This window comes from Fusarium poae, chromosome 1, assembly GCF_019609905.1.
Source record: "Fusarium poae strain DAOMC 252244 chromosome 1, whole genome shotgun sequence".
NCBI classification, from domain to species: Eukaryota; Fungi; Ascomycota; class Sordariomycetes; order Hypocreales; family Nectriaceae; genus Fusarium; species Fusarium poae.
The window spans coordinates 8,832,442-8,853,381 of NC_058399.1; the positions used below are offsets into that span (position 1 = coordinate 8,832,442).

Here is a 20,940-nt window from a genome sequence, read left to right on the forward strand (position 1 = left end):
ATACAACGTTTGAGAAGGGACGTTTCTGATGCTGCCCACTTTCAGGGTGGGATCTTGGTTAGTCTAGAACTCGGCTGTGATAATAAAAGGGAAAAGGGACCACTAGAATCCGCACGAGTGCGTTATTAGTCGACGACCTACGCGCACAGGTGGGACCGGGATTGGATGAGAGAGAGGTCCAAACAACAGCAAACATAATTAGAAACAAGCAGGTAAGCAAAAGAAACATGTACGTACGGTACAAGAGAAACGGTACTAATCAACCGGTGACTCACACTCGCTCTGCCTATTATCGGACCTTCTTCGAGCTTGACGGGCATGGAACTGTCTACCTTAGTACCTACAAGGTACCTATCGTCAGTAGCCAGGTATCAGAAAGTGCCTACCTAGGTATGGCCGGTTCGAAACAAGGAACGAAATTATCGGGCCAGCGATTGTCCGTAGAGGCCCGGCTTTGAGCTGTTTATCTTGAAATCTTTGCCCTTGGAGGTCAACTTTTTTGTCACTTTCTCTTCAACCTTGAGCGTCAATCGCGTGGGGGTTTGGAGATATTAGCGTGGTGCAACGACAGCGCAAATGACCCATCAGCTAGCTTATACGGTTATTCAATTGATTGATGATCGGATGAAAACCAATTGTTGTCATTGTCGAGCCATATCACAGTCTTACGTTACCAGGTATTGTTATAGTGGGTGATCGAGAAATGCCCACCCCGCCAGTTCACCCGCCGTCTCAGTTGTCAACTGAACTGAACTACCTAACTAACATTTGTTGTGCATAAGTTTGGAGTGCTAAAAGTAGGTACCTACTTACTGACTGACTACCCTCCACTAAATGTTTCACTTTATTTATTGTCTACTTATCTTCCGTCCCAACTCGGAATCTTGAATCATGGAGATTTTGACGATGGATAATAAAAATGCCCAGCCTTGTCCTTCGTCACCAACCCAGTCCAGGTTAGTTGAGCTATGCGCTGTGCAGCTATTGGCCGAGAGAAGCATACGTCATAGAGGCCCATTCCAAGGCCAAGATGAAGAAAAACCAGGCTGAGGAGACAAAGAGTCGTTAGTTATATTCTGTAGTTTTTGTGATTTATCGTGGAAAAGTCTTCCCCCGAGAAAAATCAGCAGCTGCACTCGTGATTTTGTTTCAATTGGTGCTCTGCCTTGTGTCTATATAGCCACCTCCCAAGGCGGCTACACATGTTGTGAAACCACTTATACAAACACCTGGTACTCCCAAACACACATTTATCACCATGAGGCATACTTTATTTCCTCTTGTATCTCTGCTCATTGGCTCCAGCCTTGCTACAGATGTCGTTACAATCACAGCACCAGTATCCATCCCATCCAACGAGCCAGAATGGAAAGACAAAGACACATTCACATCAGCTGTCCTCAACAGCACAAATTTCTACCGGGAAGAGCACAACGCCACAGCTCTACAGTGGAACAAGACACTCGAGGAGTTTGCGTCAGACTACCTCGATGATCTCGACGACTGCGAGTTTGAGCACTCAGGCGGTCCATATGGCGAGAATCTTGCCATAGGTTATCCCAACGTTACAGCTAGCATCGAAGCATGGGGTGATGAGCGGGACAAGTATGACTTTGATGATGCCGAGTTTGATGAAGAGACGGGCCACTTCACCCAGCTTGTCTGGAAGGATACCACCACTGTGGGCTGTGGAAGGAAGCTGTGCGGCAAGAAGGGGTGGTATCTTGTCTGCGAGTACTGGCCCAGGGGCAATGTGGAGGGACAGTTTGAGGAAGAGGTTGTCAAGGAGGAAGGTGGTGCGTTCACGACGAAACCTGGTGTCGGATTGGCATTGATCGTTTTCCTTGGGTACATTGTTGTCTTTTTATAAATAGAGGTGTCTGTGTCTGGTGTTGGATAGACGCATGGGTTTACGATGGATGATGGGATTCATGCTGGACATGAGCTACGTTGGCTACGTCTTTACGGTTTCTTTGTATATATTATATATTTCTTACCTTAGTATTTATTACGACCTTCCTACCTACTAAGATATATACCACCTCTGTTACTTTCTCGCATATAGAGGCGGAGCTCGGCAGTATTTCCCAACGGATTGATCGGTATTAGAGACCCATTAGACACTAGTAGGCAAGTTCCCGCCGAACCAGGTACGGATTCGTACTTGTGTTCTATCGCGGTGCTATATCTTCAAGCGCCGATGATTCAAACGGCAGTGCTTCAAGGGTTCCCGGGGTGCGAGAGGATTATATTGGAATCAATTTCGGAGAAGACTGTTGATACATTGTTATAGCTTGGACGCAGAATCAGGGCAGGATGGACATTGATGTAAGATACGAGAGTGCATGAGATTTGTGGAACCTAAGCGTTTTATATTCACAGGAGATGCTTTTCTTTTTATAGCTGTAGCGATGTCTACTGTTTTTGAACATCTCATCATAGAAATAACTGTAGCAATGAAGGACTAAGAAACCGTAGCTCATTGATAAATTTACATGTTTCTTGTTACCCTGAGAATGTCTTTATATCTGTGACATTAGGGATGCAATAAGACAAAGAAGCATTGCCCGGTGACCCAATTTACGGTATATCTTGTGAGTATATTCTCCCTAGGAATTCAGACAACGTAGAGAATATTGCTACAGCAATATTTTACCTTCGAGATAGATCCTACCTAATCTCGAGAATGGGGTCTTGATCTGTTGTTATACATAACCTACCCGTGAGTGAAGGTTGCTCGGATAAATATTGCCCCACATCCGCCAAGATTTTGGGTTGGCGTTTAGAGCACCCACATCGGGATCTTGCGACAGCCAGAATCGCGGTGATCAAACAGTCGAAACCTCGCTATCTCAGAACTTCGATCCTGACCCTAAGCATAGCGAAAGCTCCCCCCTTTTCGAGACCTACGGTTCTTTGCGCTTATTCACATCAAAATGACTGGTCGCGGTGGTGGCGGAGGTCGTCGTGTTCTCGTTCCTCCCATGTAAGCCTTTTGAAGCTTCCCTCGCGACGCGATTGTTTGTTCGCTGAATCTTGGAGACGGTGTACTGATTAAACCTTAGCAACTTCATCTTCAAGCTTCTCCAATCAGTGAGTTTTTACCGTTCCTTTTCTACGCCGTCGATCGCCGAAACGCTTGACCGCCGATGGATCTCGAAAACGCAATACTGTCCCGGATTCTGCGCCTTTCGATGCCAAAGATGAATGCGAATGAGGGCTTGGATGATATAGAGGTGTTGGCTCAATGCGGCTCGTGCTTGGGGGCTGTTTTGTTCTGAATCGACTGGGTCAGCATTGAACGACTGCAATCGATACCGATCTTCATCGTCAGCGCTGCACTGGTTCTGCATCTCCCAACACTGCTGAGAAGTTGTGTTATTTTATGCTGTCGAGGTCCATAAGAACGGGAGCGGTCGGTGATGGTCGATAATGAGAATTCTTGCTAACTGTTGCAGCACGCTACGGTCAGCGTCTGGCTGTACGAGCAGCTCTCCATTCGTATTGAGGGCAAGATCAGAGTCAGTACATGTAGAACCATTCGCATACAACAAACTCTAACGTTTCACAGGGCTTTGATGAGTTCATGAATTTGGTCATCGACGATGCTGTGGAGGTTAAGCAAATTACGAAGACCAACGATAAGGAGTCCAGGAGACCTCTCGGTGCGTTGGAACCCAAAATACCGTGTCTTTGCTATATACTGACATGACAAAAGGTCAAATCCTGCTGAAGGGAGACAATGTGTCGCTGATCCAGAGTGCCGCAAGCTGAAGAGTCGGTAACAAAAACAATCGCGTGGATTCGGGAAATAGACGGGCGATGGAGTGGAGTGGAAGCATGAAGGGGTATCAAAACTGTCCGGGCCGATTAATGGCTGATGAGGCACTTCCAAGGTTGTCACGGCGCTCAGTATCTCTTGGGCTGTAAAAAGTCCGTCACGCCGCAGACGGGTGTCGAAAAGCGTCGAGGATGAATACTTGACTTGACCTGACCATGTATCTTTGTGTCTGCTTTTGGGAGATATTTACGAACCAATAAACACATGCACGCTTCTGTTTATTATCTTGCCTGTGCTTGAACTGGAGTTTGTGTGTACGTGATGGTGTCACTGGAGAGTTTGTAATTGCAAGTCCCACAATCCCCAACCTGCTTTGAATTGGTCCGATCTAAACAAACAGTCAAATGTAAACGATCACCCATCCGTGATATCGAAGAAGCGGACAAATTCCTACATCGCCGGCCCCATTAGATTCTGGGATAGTTTTGTCAATACCGCATACAAGAGCTTATACTGCGCTGCCCCCAAGGCCAGAACTCTGTTGGTCGTTGTTTCTCATGACACTCGACTCATGCATGCATATGCGATATGGTTACATTGTTGGTCAGAAAATGAGAGTGCGGATGGAAATCATGTTCATCAGAAGCGAATGGAGGCCGGATGGTTCAACTTCGGTTGTTTCATGTTGCATTGGAGTGTCGTATGATGGGATAACCGGTGGGATGATGTTTCTGTGATCTGAGCCGAAGTATCTGCATGTAAGTTGTGTGGAGTTAGTTATTGCTTATTGACTGGGGCCTGATATGTACTTGACGAGAAAGACCATAGTCGCCTAAGGACATCAAAATATAATCATTAATAAAATGATAGATAAAATAACCGCCAGTCTGTTCTACCTGCAGGATTTTTGGGTATATTCGTTTATACCTCTGTTAACTAGACTTGGGTGACCAATATTCTGATATCTCCAAAGAACCGTGAAGTATTGGAGATGCAGTTGCACGTTTGACACAAACTGAGTGAATGCCGTGATTATCAATAGCAGTAGAGGTATTTCAAGGCTGTTTGACATCTTCAATTGATCTGCAACAGTGCAGTTTCATCACGATCGAAACACCTTCGCATCTCAACCACGATCACGATTCGCAACCCCATACGGCAACATCAACGTCGGTCACTGTCAATCAATGCACACAGTATGTCTCATAAACACCACAGAAGAAACTATACACTGGTGCAAATCACGCCGAACAGATAGAGAGGGTCGTGAGGCTTCCCATTGGACCAGTCATAGCCCGAACAGGATCGATTGATCCCTAGCCTTTGGAAAGGAGGGCAGTCTAGAAGAAAAGCATCACATACATTATCACGTAACCAGGCGGCGAGGCTTGTCTAGAACACAACTCAATAAGCGCCATACCCTCCAATCGAGCTGCGTACCATTGTAGCTGTAAGAGCCTGGACCCTGGACACGGGATTCGATCTAACGGTTCCCACGCTGTCTACGAGGACCATTCTGTTTTCTTGTCGGTGAGTGATTGAAGATTGATAATGACGATGTGTCAGTAAACTTTCGTTTCTACTTATACTGCGAATGTCGTGCTAATATTGCGATGATACATCATCTCTCGCATTACGAACATCGCTGATATGCCCCGTGGAAATTCCTTAGCAATAAATATGCACCCCGGATTTTCATTCCCCACAACTTACCGTGGAGTGTGGAGCCACGCTGAAGAAGAGTCCAATATGGCTTGTCGACTAGCTGTAATTCATGAATATTGGATTACGCGGCGCATTGATACCAACAAGCTGGCTCGGAACTAGGGTAAGCCTTTCAAGCTATTTCCGTTGTTATCTCGTGATTGTATCGTGCGTTAGTTGTAGTGGTAGTCAGCCTCAGATATCGAAATCGGACGAGACTATCAGCTCCATGCTTCCTGGAGGGAGAAGAGGTTTACAAGAGGTTATCAGCTTGGGAATCAATGGCCTAATGGCTTTCAATATGAAATGACGTCGAATTCGGCAATAATCATGAGTGATAACCTGTCTATGGATGATTAGCAGTACATTCATTGATGAGGCGACCCTAGTCTTGTGATCGACTTGACTCGGCTTAAGCTAGACAGACATGCAGGCGAAAACGTCAAACCGTTAATACAGTACCATTGAAGCGTTTGGCCTAGCAAGACTTAGCGAGGCTTACCACGAAGCTTGGACCTCAACAAGGAGGTGTGAGAAAGAGGTAGTGAAGGGAACACCGCTTGAGCTCCTCCTCCTCCACCTCGCTTCATTGCATATCGATCAAGGCTTTCATGTTCCTGCGTGTCCAGCCGAGGTTGTGCATGAGCCATTGAGATATGCGCAGAATAAAATATCTCACTCTGCTTCAACCAATTACCTGCAGATAAAAACATCGCTACCATCCATCAATCCGTAATTTGTTGGTGGGATTCCAACACATCAAATATAGGTGAGGCTCACACTAGGTGCAAGACAAGGTCAGTGGAGCAAGCGCGCTAAAACAACCACTTCTGCGGAAATTCACGGCTGAAATTCAATAACAAATGACACAGAATTGAACAGATTGCAGGTTTCAGCCAGGTCAGAAACCATAGATCGACGATGAAGCTGGGTTGTGAGATAGGCGAGCTATCGTGGATACTGAATACCAGACTGTTGGGTCGGGACGAAGCTTAAGAATAACATCTCGGCCTCTGGTATGATATAGTGTCGAGAAGTTGGTTGCGACGGAAAACGTAGGTTGTAATGACCGATTTCGCAAACGCGATCCCTGTTGAATTAGGGTTTATCGAATGTTCAGGTCAAGACAGGGTTGTCGAGTTGTTTTGCGATTGGTTATAGATGTGCACGCGACGTGCAGCAAATCCTTTTGTGGAGGGGATGTGCTAGAGAACCTTGAGTTGTTTCTTTTTCTCGTTTCTTCTGTTGAAGAACCTTGCAAAGAAAGAAAAAAATGTCCCTCATTTTAAGGCATATCCGGGTTGGGAATAATGTCATCTGTCTGGAGGGAGCTACCGAACTGCTATCGTCGGCATAGGCGCTGCAGGTTTGAGATGATGTGATTTTGAAGCCTGCCTTTCCTTCATCAATATTCAACTACATTTCTCTTCGTGGATTGACTCGGCCGTACTATGAGTTGTCCTTGGCACAACTCATAGTTGGCAGGTCTGGGTTGCCCCCCCCCCTTTCATCGAGTCTAGCTAAGTCCAGTGGGCCGAGGAGCCTTGGCCACTAGGACAAAGAGCATCAACTAGAGACTAATGAGGAATAAACTGTCTTTGCAGGCTGGAAGATCCTCAAGCGGAGTCGGCAAGACAGTGCAGTATAGAATCGGGTTATTGAGAGGAGAGGCAAACGGCGGATCCTATTCCGACGATTCCGGGTCATAGTTATGACATGTAGTTAGTCTACAGAACAGGATGTTGGGCCAGAAAATCGTGCCGCTGTAGATATGTCTGCAACTGTAGAGTTGCTGGGGTACAGCTATCGTGTTGAGTTAGATGACAGGCTAGGTGCATATTGATGCTTACTTGATGTGTGCAAAAGATCTTCGCCAGGGAGCCTTGGACTTCCAAAACTTAATGCTTGGCAACTTGGATCCTGGGAAAGATTCTTCACACAATGCGATGCGATGTGATGCAGGTGCCGTGTCATTTTCGCAATATGATCCTACAGACTCAACCAAGGTATTAATTACCCAGGTCAGATGAATATTTACTCCCCATAGGCTCCTTCTAGTACCTGAACAGTTTAGTCCGGTGCGGGGGAGACTCAACCTTACTCCGTTCGGAAAAGCGGAGCCTGCCCGCTACAGTCAGAGCAGCCCAGCCCGGGCTTCAGGGCTGGCCGATGGCGTCTGCTGGCCCTGGAGGATGTGTGATGTGCTACTGGGTCAGCACTTTAGTGGCTCCTGAAGGTGCATCTGGCCCGTTGTAAAGGGTCCTAAAATTCCATTCATTGCCTGCTCATTCCTCCCCCATTGGCTGGCCACGGGCTTCACCAGCGCGGGGCTGAGTTTGAAGGTGCGGCAAATCCAATCTCATTCATTCATCCATTTTTGGGCCCCTTCCCCAAGCTTCATTTTCGTTCGCTTCTTCCAGTCTCATCTCAATCCCAATCTTTCCTATAACCTCTTCGCCAACATATACTCATAAATATAAGCTTCATTTTCATTACGTTTATTCCGCCTCTTCCTCATCTGGGCATTATCGTTGCCGGTCTGCTCTCCACGCGACGCTACACAGCGTGATACGCACTCATACCCCGGCTTCCACTGTCGTTCATCGCATTTTAATTCGCATTTACAATGAGACGCCAGAACCGTTCGTGTGACCAGTGTCGCAAGGCCAAACGGGCATGCGATGCGCCGTCGTTATGGGACATTCAACGTAACTCGGAGAGGCTTCGCAACGGTACTGAGAGCGTCAGCGGAGCTTCTCTTGCTGAAGAGCACCTTGGTAAGTTTTACCTCTCTCGGGCTTCTGTTTCTCCTCCCCCCTTCATCGTCTTTTTACGTCGACGATGCTAACCGGGGGACCTGCGGAACCTCGCAGATGAAATTGACTCCAGGGCTTTACGATGTTCATACTGCCTTCGCACTCGCAAACAATGTACATTTCATTGGGTTCGCGCTCAACTACAGACTGGCCCCGCCGCCGCCGCCGCCGCCGCCGCCAACCCCGATGCTGCCTCTCAGAATGCTGCCTACTCTCGCCGGGTACCCGATCAATCGCGCACAAAAGCCAAGCGTCAACGGCCACGCCCCCAACAGCAGCCTGGACCTGCGCCGGCCCAGGCTCCTCTTCCGACCCAGTCGCTTGATGTTAACGCAACAGCCTTGCTCGACATGCTACAGGCGCCTCCGACGACGCATGACCTGAGTTGCTGGGGACCGATGGACACAACCGGCTTCGGCAACTTTCCTGCTTTCCCTCATACCACCTTCGATACCATGCCCGTCAATGGCGTCTTCGACCCGACCGCATTTGATGCCAGCCTTCACAATAGTGTTTTCCAGAGCTTCGAGCCTAATTCAACATCGGGGCATCCACATCACATGGACTTGACGCCCTCCACAGAGCTTACCAGCCAAGCCTTACACTCACGGCATCAAACGACAGAGGATGAGAATGCTGACAGCGGTTGGCCTCTATTCCAGACTCAGTCGGTTGGCAGTGACATTCCCTTTCAGCCCTCTCCTTCAGCTTCCAATTCATACGAAAGCGACATCTCATCCAGATCCTTAAGTGTACGACGTTATCCAGAAAGTTTGGCAAGGAGTTATAGCACTTCCATCTCACCCTTCTCAGTAACACACAATATGATGACAAAGACGAACAACAACATGATTTCAGACAACTTGATGAGGATATACCATGACGTTCTGGAGCATGCTCTGTCTTGCTGGCTATCGGAAGAAACATGCCCTTATAAGCCTAATACCATCACTCGACCATCAAACAACGGCGTTAGTTGGCTAGCATCTCACTTTGAGGGACTGAGTGTCGGCCAACCGAAACAGCAAGACAATAGGATATATCGACGAGTCATTCAACTTGACAAACAGGCACAGACGACGAAGTTAATTCGATTGAGTAAATCAGACGACAGAGCTGCTTCGAAGGCGTTGCATTTGGCTATCATGGCTTTTGCGACGCAGTGGGCTCAAGGTAGTCAGCGTGAGCGCGACAGGTTCCCACAGAGCCTGACACAAATGGATAGTATGCGATCAGAATTCGACGACATTAATGAGGATTTTGACCGGACGCTTCAAAAGACGTTTTGGGCTCAAGCCAAAAGAGCCTTGCAGGACTGTTCCGATATGGAATGCTTCCGTGTGGTCTGCGCGGATCTGATAATGGGATTGGCGCAGAAACCAAGGGACGATGAAGACAACAATGATGGCCCTTACAGCATGAGTAACTTTGATGGCGAAAGCCCTATTGCTTCAGGGGAGGGATCAATTGCTTCTCAGCTTAGTGAAATCATCGCCGCGGAAGGCCCGCCTGTCTTCATGGAGCGGGCTGCAAGAAAGATGCATGCTCTGAAATTCCAGTACGAGGCACGTGAGACAGGCGTTCTCGATATATCTGGAAGCTCTCTCGGATTGGAGAAGGCGACTGCCGCGGATGCTCTGAGCGAGGAAGACAAGGGTACTATTGGACTGGTTTACTGGATGACAGTCATGTTCGACACTGTTTCGTCATCCATGAACGGCCGACCTGTAGTTGTCTCGGATGAGGAGTGCCACCATGACCCGACGTACCCCGACCATCCAGAACATGAATCTTACAACATCGAGTACCGACCACAGGACGCCCGGTGGTGGGCGGAACTCTTCGTCCGTGAGAACAAAGAGGGTGTCCTCCGCTGGCCTTGTTCGTATGATGCCGCGTCCAAGGGTGTTGTCACTGCTGCGCCTATCAAAGTTATCCTGTTCCGGCATGTCTCGTACCTTCAAAACACGATCAGGAGTCGATACCGTGGCGAGCCAGTCGAAAAGGTCATCTCAAATGCAATGGCTGTTTACAAGCATTGGAACGTAAGCTACGGCGCCTTCTTCCGAGATCTGGTCGAACAATATGACTCTGTTCCGACACTCATCCAGAGCTGGTTTGTATGTGTGGTGGCCCATTTCCACTGTGCTGCTCTTTTAATGGCAGATCTGATTGAGCTTGTCGACGAGAATAAACTGGGGTTGGATTACTCGACTCAAGTCCGTCAAGCAGCCAACGTAGTGGCCAGTCTTCGCCGAGACAGTGCAGCTATTCTCTCAGATCTCGCTCGTGTCTCGACACGCCCTCGGGCCGGTGATGTACCCGGAACCGGTATTTCAGACCTTCACTTCGCAGTCGTTGAGGGGTCTATCTTGACGGAACCATGGACTATGATCCTCATTAGAGCGTTTACCAAAGCCGCCATTCTACTTCTTACTGAGGCGGAAGAGAAGGTCCGACACGAACACACACCTCTAGAGACGCCCAGTGTCGTTCACGTAGTGCGCAGGTGCGAGGACTGTACGAAAGCACTTTGGTGCTTGGGTAAGAAGTCAGACATGGCTCGCAACATCGCCAGCATTTTATCCTCAGCATTGGGACCTTACATGATACCGATGAATATGTCGAATATGCCTGTTCCGTCTGTCGAACCAGTCATGGTCTAAATTCTGACGCAGGACTTTTTTTACCTGTACTTGTTTTGCGTGTAAGCGACTAGCAGTATTGGATATCACGGAGCAACAAAATGATAATTAGCGAAATGAAACAAACGAACGAATTCCACATATCTACATGTATCTCTGGTAAATCTTTAGGGCGAAATAGTCGTTGTTAACGACGTGTCGCTGTGAGATTCAGTTTGATCGGCTGCCAATGTCAGAATTGTTTCAAGCGCATGATGCCTCCAGATCAGATGTTACATTTCTGTGGATTTAGAGAGGCCGTGACACGTTGCTCCAGGCTAGGCATGTCTTGGGGCAAATAAGGCTGTGCATCCTTTCCAGTCTCAGCGCTCCCCGAGACCTGCTCTATCAAGGACTGCTGACGCGCCGCAGAACGCTGTTTATTCGATGACCACTCTTCAGCGGTATGGATACCCTATCTGGGTATTATGATGGAAATTCATCTATCAGACATCCGGATGAGCCCACCTCAAGACCTGCTTTGTGCACAGCCACTCGCCGGGTCTCGTAGGACCTTTGACCTTCAACATGGAGTCGGGGGGGCCACGCAATAGCCCATAGGTCACAGAATCTTATGTTCTTTCTGACTCGCTGTACCGAAATTCCATTACGTATCATGCATATTGCATTGGAGAGATGTGCGACTAATTGAGCGGTTAAGTGATAAACACCACACGTTCTCAAGACAACAAGCTAAGGATCTGACTTACATGACCTATTTATGGTAACCTTATTTTCGAGTAAGCAAACATGTTTTAAAGTAAGCTAGAGCGGCCGATCGGGAAATAAGTAAAAGCTGACACTGGTGGCCGTCAAACAAGGCTCAGCCATGGCTGGGAAACGAAACGCCAACAAACCCCGTCAGACCTACACTGACGATCTTTCAACCTTGGATTATCCCGTATAGAATTGCTCCATGTAGTTCAAGGTTTTAGGACGGGTGGGTATACTGCACAATCAGATTTGAAGTCGTATTCGATCTTGTACATAGATCCCTTGTCTTCTCGAGCAGAACTGCTGCCAACTTCACGATCAGAGATTCATGGCAGGACTGACGAGATAGGACGCCGATGGCTTTTCTTGGGGGCCATGCCACTATACACTAAGAACAGCCTGAAAGGTTTAGTGCTTACAGCATCGCCATGATGCTTGCTTTGAGTATATGATAGAGACGAGATGCATGAGAGGAGGGAACCAGTCTTCAGTTTATATAGATCGTACCTCGAGGATTTTGCATCAATTGTCCTCAATATTATATAGTCTATTTGTCTTCCATTCCAATTCAAACTCTTTGGCACCTATATTCACTTGAGAACGCGTAAAGCCTGTCTGTTAACCATCATGGCACCGAATCCGGCGAGCAATCTCTGCACATCTACAGCATGTCTTCAACTCGCCGCAGACATGAAGCAAAGCATGGCACTGAATTACACCAAAATTGATCCATGTGAAGACTTTGAACAGTGTAAGTCTCTGTAACCATCGTATCAGTCCAGTCCTAACGACCCTAGATGCCTGTGGTAACTGGGCTGAATATCACGACATCCCTCAAGGTGCAGAGTCTATATACGGTATATCAGCTTCCCAAGAACAAACATACATACTTGTTAGAAGAATACTTGAAGACCCGTATCCTGCAGGTGAGGATGCCGGATATATCACTGTCAACCTGACCAAGGAGCAGACTAAGGCGGATAAGAGGAATCTTGCTAAGATCCAAGAGGCTTATCAGGTCTGCCAGAACTACACGGCTCTTGAGGAAGAGGGTCTTGATGTCCTGTCAGAAATCGTCAAAACGGTCGTAGAGTTATACCCTACTGATGCATCCAACACGACCACGGTTTCTTTTGCTTTTACAGAGACAATAGCAACCTTTGAAAGCTTCGGGATCGGAACTTTTCAACAGATTTTTATCTCACAGAATGAGTACGACCTGGAAGAAGTTGTTCTGGGAATCTCCCCTCCTTTATTCCAGGGATTGCGATTGCCAGATACAAAAGAAGGCGAAGCGGAGCTGGTGGAAATAACCTCTGCCCTGCTCAGGGCGACGTACCCTTCTCAACTCAATAACGTAACTGCCACCGAACTTGCAGAATCTGTTTATTCACTCCAAATGAAGCTTGTACGGGCTTGGGCATGGAGTTTGACAAATGAAGTTTCTGATATCGTTCCAGCAGGGAATTTGAAGAAGCTGGCTCCTAACTTTGATTATGAGGGTGTGATCAAGCACCTTGCGCCCAAAAGCTGGAAAGGAACACTTAACACTCGTTACCCCTCATACTTCACAAACATGTCCGACGTCATCTCCCAAACATCGACTGAAACAGTCCAGGCGTACTTTGTATGGAAGATGATATCTTCTGTGTCATCTTATATCGAGCATGACTTGACCAACAAATACAACGACTTCCAATACAAACTCGAAGGAAAAGACCCAGAAAGCCTCAGACCTCGCTGGAATAAATGCGTCACGCTGTTGGATCAGGGAGTCAATTGGATTGTCAACATTCCCACCGCCGAGGTAGCTGTAGGTCCCCATGGTCTTACCTGGATTCTCACTCGCTTTTTCGTGGACAAGAACTTTGGACCGGAAAAAATCAACGTAGCCTCGCAAATGGTCGACTATATTAAGGAAGCCTTCTCAGATCGAATCAAAACGCGTGAATGGGCAACTGAAAAGGTCAAGAAGGCCGCTCGTGAGAAGATCGAGGCTATGCAAAAGATGATTGGACTTCCTACAGACCCCAATCCCATGGATCCCATCGCTATTGAGAAGTACTACTCCGACATCGAAATCAAGCCATCTCTTGTCTTGAATGCCCTCGCATTTGCAAAGTCCAGGATCGCCAAACAGTGGAAGAGCCTTGCGGGGCCATACAGCAGAGGTCAACTCATCATGAGCACTCTGAAGACTAACGCATACTACGCCCAGACCCGGAACGAAATCGGCCTGCTGGCAGGATACCTCCAAGCTCCCCTTTTTGACCCGGGGTACCCCGACTACATCAACTACGGAGGTGCAGGTAGTATCGTTGGTCATGAGATCACACACGGTTTCGATAGTCAGGGGTACATGTACGACAAGACGGGAAACAAAACGTCATGGTGGGACAAGGAGTCGGAAGAAGCCTTTGTGAGCCAAGCGAAGTGCTTCATCGAGCAGTACAGCAACTTCACTATAGAGATAACCGATGGTACAGCTCTCCCCGTCAACGGAAGCCTCACTCTTCCCGAAAACATCGCCGATGCCGGCGGTGTAGTGTCAAGTTTTGCGGCCTGGAAAAAGAAGGACAAGGATAGAGGAATGAGCAAGAACTTACCAGGCTTAGAGAAGTTCTCACATGAGCAATTGTTCTTTCTAAAATGGGGTCAAACTTGGTGTTCGAGGATTCAGCCTAAGTACTCTTTACAACTGCTTACGACGGACGTACACGCTCCCAGCGCCGCCAGGGCCTTACTGCCTTTGAAGAACTCGGCCGAGTTCAACAAGGCTTTTAGTTGCCCGAAGAAGAGTCCCGTTTGCGAGCTTTGGTGAGAAATCGAGGACATGGTGTGTAATTATTGTTAGGGAAAACATGAACGATACATTTCTAGGTTAGACATAAATCGAATTGTACTACAAGCAAATACAATGTTTACTATACTATACCCGCAGGATCTCAAGGCATCGAATAGCGCCACCGGCGAAGATTATTGTAGTATGCACCATCCACTGTTTGTTTCCATGTCAAGATGACCAAAGTACCAGCATCCTTCGTATCATGGCAACAGTCGTCGCCATGGTCTATAATTCACTTGTAATAATCGCACTCTATTCTTCACGCTCTTCATGTTTCATAAAAGTTCTTGGGATCTTTTTCGATAGTCTAAGCTTTTGTCTATGGCTAATACTACACAGCTTGCAATCCCTCTATATGATACAACTTTTTGAGAAGTCGTTGTCTTGTACTCAGTAAGTGGATGATCATGGGCTCATAATACTAATACATTAGTCTCCTTCGAGCAATATTCTTACACAGCCATTCGTGCTATGAGCTGAATTCAATGTTATGCGATTGTTCCGAGCGTGTGAGGGCAAAAGCAGCTCACTTCAGGCCGCTTGTCTACTTGGTGAGCCTCCCCGGTAGTTGCCTCGGCCACGTCGGCCGCGGGGCCAAGGCGTACGCCCCCTTCGGCCTCCACGTCCACCCCGGCGTTGTTCGGAACTGATTGTGACCTTGCCTTGTTCTGGCAACTCGGGGTGGTTCGATTTGGCGCTGTTACCAATAGGGCTTTGTGCAGGCAATTCGTCTCTCTCTTGCGAAACCTTAGGTTGTGCCGATGTGTTTGATTTGATGGTTCGCAAGTCATGTTGTGTTAGTCGATCCGAGCTTTTGGCAGACGACCCTTGGGGTAGGTTATCGGAGTGATCAGTCGGCTTCTGTGTACTCATTAATTTTTCTTGCTTAACCTCAGTGGGTAGTGGAATCTGAGATCCAGTAGCGACCCTCATAGGAGGCAGTGTAACACGGCGGCGCATCTATTAGTGTTAGACAAATGAGCCAGTGCTGGTCGATATGTGGGTAGCGAGCTTACCGGAGATACTGGTCCCTTAATGGCAGAAGTCATGACTGCACCATCCGTGTCAGGTTCGTCCGAACCGTGGGACCCCTGTGATGGCTCGCTCTTGGATTGGTTGCGCCGGGAATAATATGGAAGCTTGTATTCGACGCGTTGGTCCTCTGTAACATCTTGCTTCTTTTTGGCGGGGTTGGATTCATTTGCAACTGTGGCAGCGGCTTCAAAGATCAGTAAAGCTCCAGGTATCGAACTTGTAAACTCACACTGCACGTTTTCACCAGTATCAACAAGACTTGCACTTTCATTCATTAGAGCACGACCGACCGCTGCAATAAAAGCCTTCTTCTTTTTGGTGGAACCTATATCCCGTGGTGCCATGTGATCGCTGTCTTGAGCAGCTCGACTCCCCTAGGGTCGGCTAGCAATGGCCGACTGCTTCTTGGCCTGTTCCTCCTGCTCGGCGACCTCATCGGACCACTGTCGGCTAGTTTGCGAACTTGCATTCATCGCCTCATTTCCTGTAGTAGATATGGTCGATGCTTCGGAGGTCTCAGTCACCGTTAGTTGCCTAGCCTTGGCCAGCGTTCTGGGGGTAAACGTAGCGGCGACAGGATTCAATCGGTTTCCCTGCAAATAAGAGGTTAGAATCACCAAAGACTAGTTCTCTTCGGCTGAAACTACCTCTTGCTTTTGCGTTGGGGTACCGGTGACTTGTTCTTCACTGCCTTGTGCCTTGGGCAATTTCCCTTGTTCGCTGGCTTCCGTGGCCGGCTTCTTAACCTTTGACAATTCAGCCTTGGTCTGCTCCGAGGATAGGTCATTAACAAATCCAGCCTGGCCAGATGAGGTATTCTTGTCTTCGTCCTTGGATCGCACAAAAACTTGCTTCGACCAAAGATCCGCATATCTTCCTCCAGCAACGATAAGTTCATCATGATTGCCTTGCTCGAGGATTTCGCCATTCTCGACCACAATAATTCGGTCTGCATTCATAATTGTAGAAAGACGGTGACTGCACGTGTCAGCATAAGATTCAGGAAAAGTGAAAGGTAACAGCTCACGCGACGATGAAAGTAGTCCGACCTTCGCATAATCTTTTGAAAGAGACCTGGATTTGTTGCTCGGTGTCCGTGTCTACCGCGCTGGTAGCTTCGTCGAGAAGAACGATATCCGGCTTCTTGAGCATTGCCCTGGCTATGGCAATACGCTGAAGTTCGCCACCAGATAATTTCCTATCAAGTCAGTGTACTGTTCCCCTAGCAGGTCAGTCTTGACTTACACGCCACGCTCTCCGACACGCGTCTTATACCCTGCCGAGAATTAGATATCATTATGGATGGCTTTCAGATGGAGTCTTACCATGAGTGAAACCTTTGATCTTATCATGGATACACGCGGCTTTGCATGCATCGTATACTTCCTCGTCGGTTGCTGTAATTCTCCCATATCGTACGTTATTCATGATTGTATCGTCGAATAGAATTGGGCTTTGAGGAACAACCCCAATGCGATCCCGAAGACTGAAAAGTGTCAACAAGAACTAGTGTTTTGGTGTGATATAAGCATGACTTACCTGAAAAGGTCAACGTCTCTGATGTCCTGACCATCGATACAGATACGGCCCTCACCCACGTCGTAGAATCGATCTAGCAGTTTGATAAGGGTTGATTTTCCTGCTCCTGTAGCCCCAACGAAAGCAACCGTTTGTCCGGCAGGGACATGGAAGCTGACATCTTTGATAATGCCCTTCTTTTTATCATAACTGAAAGAAACTTGTTCAAAATCCACCTCGCCAGCAACGAACTTCAACGGCCTGGCTCCCTTCTGGTTTTCGACCGAAGGCTGGGTTCTCATAATGTCCAAAAGGCGTTCGGCATCGATGAAGTCGTCACTTACATTTTTACCCAGCTTTGCGAAAAATTGAAGCGGTGATGTCAATTGTGCCCAATACATCAAGAGCATCGCGAACTGTCCAGGAGTTGCATGGCCGGCTTTGATACGATAAACAGCGAGAAACGCACTGGCAAGAAGACCAGATGTGAGGACCAGAGTCTGAAAGCCAATAGACACATACCACCCCAGCACATATTGCTGTTCTCTAAGCCAACGATTGGTGACTGCATTGGCATGTCGGTTGTCTTCATAACCAATCTGGTTGAACGCACTGACAGTCTGCCACCCGAGAAAGCCGGACTGGCGCACATAGTGTTCCTCGTATAGTGCATTGACCCGGTTTCGGCTAGCCGCCTTGGAGTTGGCCACGAGTCTACTGGCGATAAGAAGAAAGAAGACACCAGTGGCCACTGTAATAAGGCCTTCGTATGGACCGAAGGTGATGGAGAGATAGACAATGGCTACACCCATATCGATAAGCATAGGAACAGCATAAAGCAAAACATTCTCGACGACATTGGATACCGCACTGCCTCCGTAGATAGCCATCATCATGTCCGACGAACTCTTCGAATCATGGAAATCTGCTGAGAGGTGCATCATGTGGGAGTAGGCTGCTCGTGTTAATGCGTCATGGGAGTAGTATTTAACAGGGACCCATAGCCACTGGCGGATAAGCTCGATACCGGATTCAGAAGCAGCCAAGCGAAGTGCGGCGAATATGATGACTGCGATCCAAGGGTTACTGCTACCAGATCCATTCAAACTGTCCATGATGATGCCGGTCTGACGGGGAATCAGAAGGTGGAGAGCGTTCGATGCGAACAGGCACAGGCATACGGCTGCTGCACGAAGCTGTAGGCCGACGTTACCAACAGGCCACACATATGGGAAGAGAATCTTTGCAGAGGTTAGCAACATATTCCTAACAGTTGCAAAAGGACAAATGATCGTTCTTGTCGGGGAGGACTAGGATGGCAAACCGTGCAAACGTGAATTACGTACCTTGAAACCTTTCGCATACTCAAACCAGTTACCACCTTCCTCAAGCCTCTTTTTCATGGCCTCTTTGGCCTCTCTCTCGCGACGTTCCCAGCTATATTCTGGGGCCTCGTCTTCTTCTTCCTCAGCCTGAAGCGTTGAACCATACCCGGACTCCTGACTAATTGGGGTACTGGGCGAGGTGGTTGTAGCCTTGGGTAACAATGGTTCCCGTTCTTCGTCTGATTCCGCCCGAGATGGTGCACCAAGAGTGAACAGGCCTGCAAGAGACACGAAACAAAAACATCGAACGGTGATACTAACGATGTTCAGGATGCTGAAGACGCTGAACGGGGAGAGCAACCCCATTGTTGCAGACAATGACGTGATGAGAACATCAAAAGACAAACCGAGCGCCCATGAACCGATAAAAGGATAAAAGGGTCCGAGTTCAGCGTCAAGGCAACGGGTGAGTTGAATCCCGAACGCCAGTATGCATGCCAAATGCCCAATGATGATGTGGTCTTCAGTTGGCCATTCTCGAACAAGGGCAGCCTGTATACCAAGTAGCAAAAGTTGAGCGGCGTATGTTAGAATACACAGAAGGTAAAGAATGAGTACGAATGTGCCATTTGGGCGTTTTCTCTTGTGTTCATCCTTTTGAGAAGATTGGGCTGTACAAGCCAAGACAAGGGAGGCGGAGAAAAAGTAGGTAAAAACCAGAGCTGGATACAAGTAGTACAGGATCACCAGGGCGGTTTCTGCCGGCGAGGCAGCCGCCATGGTTAGAAAATGTGAATTGATCATCTATGGTGATGCGAGACTGAAAGTGAGAGGGTAGTTTCCACAGCTGATGTTGGAAAGGGTAAGATGATGGGGGATGTCCGATCCCAGTTGAACGATGGTGATAGGGGAATGTAAGAGGACCAAAAGTAATCGAAAGTCGAAAAAGAGCGGTGCTCCGCCTTGAAAAGAAACAAGACGACAAGGGCAAAAAAAAAAGAAAGAAAGAAAGAAAGAAAGAAAGGGGATGTTTGCTCTCAATCTGGGTAGCGAAGACTGTACTCACTCACCGGTCGTAACCCGATGTGTGATGGTGATGGCGGGAGCGGACGTTGAAGGTGAGTTGAGCGAAGATGAAAAATCCAAGTCCAGTCCAACAAGGCCCAGACCTGACGATCACAAAAATGCGGTGGAACGTGACTAACAGGGTCTCGCCTGCACTTTTGCGTTCTGTTGCGCTGATTTGCTTCTAAGATGCCTCTTTCCTCGGTCAAAGCATTTCCTCCCGTGTGTTTTTGGGAAGGAAGGAAGCTCAGCTCACTCAGCTCAGCTACGGTACCTGCTCAGCTGCTTGCGGTGTGCCGGACGGTATGCGGGAAGGTGCGGGTCAGTACATCAGATGTTGATCTTGAATCACCCAACACACTTCTATTTTACTGCTGAGATATCTACTATCGGTAACTGTCAGCATTGGAAATATCCGCTTTTTAGGTTTTTCGATCGCTATTGAACTTCCAACAAGTTTTCCAATTGCGCCGGATAGCGTGCAGCGAGATTCTCATCCTCAATCCTTGCTCGTGATGGATCGGGCCAAGAGGCCAAGTTACAGCAACTCGTTTGATAGGCTCCTGCCTCCCTTTCTTCACTTTGAACGACTTCACGAATGGTTCACCTAATCCCTTCACAGATGGTTTCCGTTCGGCGTCCAGCGGAAGCACAAGAGAAGGTTTATAAAAAAGTAGAGAGGTAGTTGTTTTCTCTTTAATAGCATCAAAGATCTGGCAGCGATTGTTGTTACAGGAGATCGCGGTGGGTAATCGACAAGAAGGTACCTAGGGTCTGCTGACTGTAAGTAAAGGTACCTAGGTAGGTACCAGTCCTCTTTGTAGCTGAGTCTTGTGAAAGGAAAGAAAGACAAATAAATGGAGAGTTTATGAAAGGAACCACGCAGCATGAATTGTATCCAGAACAGACTTCAGTACCTCAATTTCTCGAGGGGGGACACTTGTACAACACGCGACAAGGGTGTCTGAGTCGTTACGAAGCCATCCAAACTGGCCATATCCACTCAAATCTGGTCATACTCGCCAACTCATGCGCCTTGTAATGTCTGATTGGTGTATGGCTGATTGGCTGGCTTCCGGTTCCTTGGGTCGCCTTGTAAAAACAAACCCCCTGAAACCATGACCGGAAGAGACGTTACAGGGAGAAGCCCAGTTGAGGCTCAACCCGCCCCCAATGAGACAGACACCTAGTCCCGTGTTCAACAGCTCCTCTTCACCTCTTACCGCTTCAGAATACCAAACCCTGCCTTAAAATCTTCCAGACTATTGCGTCCCCCTGTTCCATTCAATGTGTCTTGAAAGACAACACATGAGTCACAAAACAAACCAAACAGTGGCAAGACCCTGTTTTGTGCAAGACGTGGCAGGGCAAACATAGCCAACAGTTCAACTCGGCAAATCATTGTTGCCTCCACTCAAGCTCGTGACTGACAACTTTCAACACCTGGATGTAT

At 48.0% G+C, this 20,940-nt stretch overlaps 6 protein-coding genes across 6 annotated transcripts; 4 read left to right on the top strand and 2 right to left on the bottom strand.

The window, feature by feature from the left end:
* Window positions 1–1,258: 1,258 nt before the first annotated feature.
* FPOAC1_002882 (uncharacterized protein) lies at window positions 1,259–1,870 on the top strand (the record flags this gene model as incomplete). The annotated part of the gene is made up of 1 exon (XM_044847456.1): window positions 1,259–1,870. The coding sequence occupies one exon, from the start codon at window positions 1,259–1,261 to the stop codon at window positions 1,868–1,870; it is 612 nt and encodes a 203-aa protein (XP_044713372.1).
* Window positions 1,871–2,936: 1,066 nt separating this feature from the next.
* FPOAC1_002883 (uncharacterized protein) lies at window positions 2,937–3,774 on the top strand (the record flags this gene model as incomplete). The annotated part of the gene is made up of 5 exons (XM_044847457.1): window positions 2,937–2,986; window positions 3,066–3,093; window positions 3,459–3,521; window positions 3,572–3,665; window positions 3,719–3,774. The coding sequence occupies 5 exons, from the start codon at window positions 2,937–2,939 to the stop codon at window positions 3,772–3,774; spliced, it is 291 nt and encodes a 96-aa protein (XP_044713373.1).
* A 4,337-nt stretch (window positions 3,775–8,111) lies between these two features.
* Window positions 8,112–10,967, top strand: FPOAC1_002884 (uncharacterized protein; the record flags this gene model as incomplete). Its single annotated transcript, XM_044847458.1, has 2 exons — window positions 8,112–8,262; window positions 8,359–10,967. 2 exons carry the CDS (start codon window positions 8,112–8,114, stop codon window positions 10,965–10,967), a joined length of 2,760 nt encoding a protein of 919 aa, XP_044713374.1.
* Window positions 10,968–12,326: 1,359 nt separating this feature from the next.
* Window positions 12,327–14,520, top strand: FPOAC1_002885 (uncharacterized protein; the record flags this gene model as incomplete). The annotated part of the gene is made up of 2 exons (XM_044847459.1): window positions 12,327–12,450; window positions 12,497–14,520. The coding sequence occupies 2 exons, from the start codon at window positions 12,327–12,329 to the stop codon at window positions 14,518–14,520; spliced, it is 2,148 nt and encodes a 715-aa protein (XP_044713375.1).
* Window positions 14,521–15,075: 555 nt separating this feature from the next.
* FPOAC1_002886 (uncharacterized protein) lies at window positions 15,076–15,923 on the bottom strand (the record flags this gene model as incomplete). The annotated part of the gene is made up of 3 exons (XM_044847460.1): window positions 15,076–15,504; window positions 15,561–15,763; window positions 15,809–15,923. 3 exons carry the CDS (start codon window positions 15,921–15,923, stop codon window positions 15,076–15,078), a joined length of 747 nt encoding a protein of 248 aa, XP_044713376.1.
* Window positions 15,924–15,953: 30 nt separating this feature from the next.
* On the bottom strand, window positions 15,954–19,202 carry FPOAC1_002887 (uncharacterized protein; the record flags this gene model as incomplete). Its single annotated transcript, XM_044847461.1, has 7 exons — window positions 15,954–16,172; window positions 16,227–16,557; window positions 16,607–16,777; window positions 16,825–16,855; window positions 16,905–17,065; window positions 17,119–18,338; window positions 18,444–19,202. 7 exons carry the CDS (start codon window positions 19,200–19,202, stop codon window positions 15,954–15,956), a joined length of 2,892 nt encoding a protein of 963 aa, XP_044713377.1.
* Window positions 19,203–20,940: the final 1,738 nt, after the last annotated feature.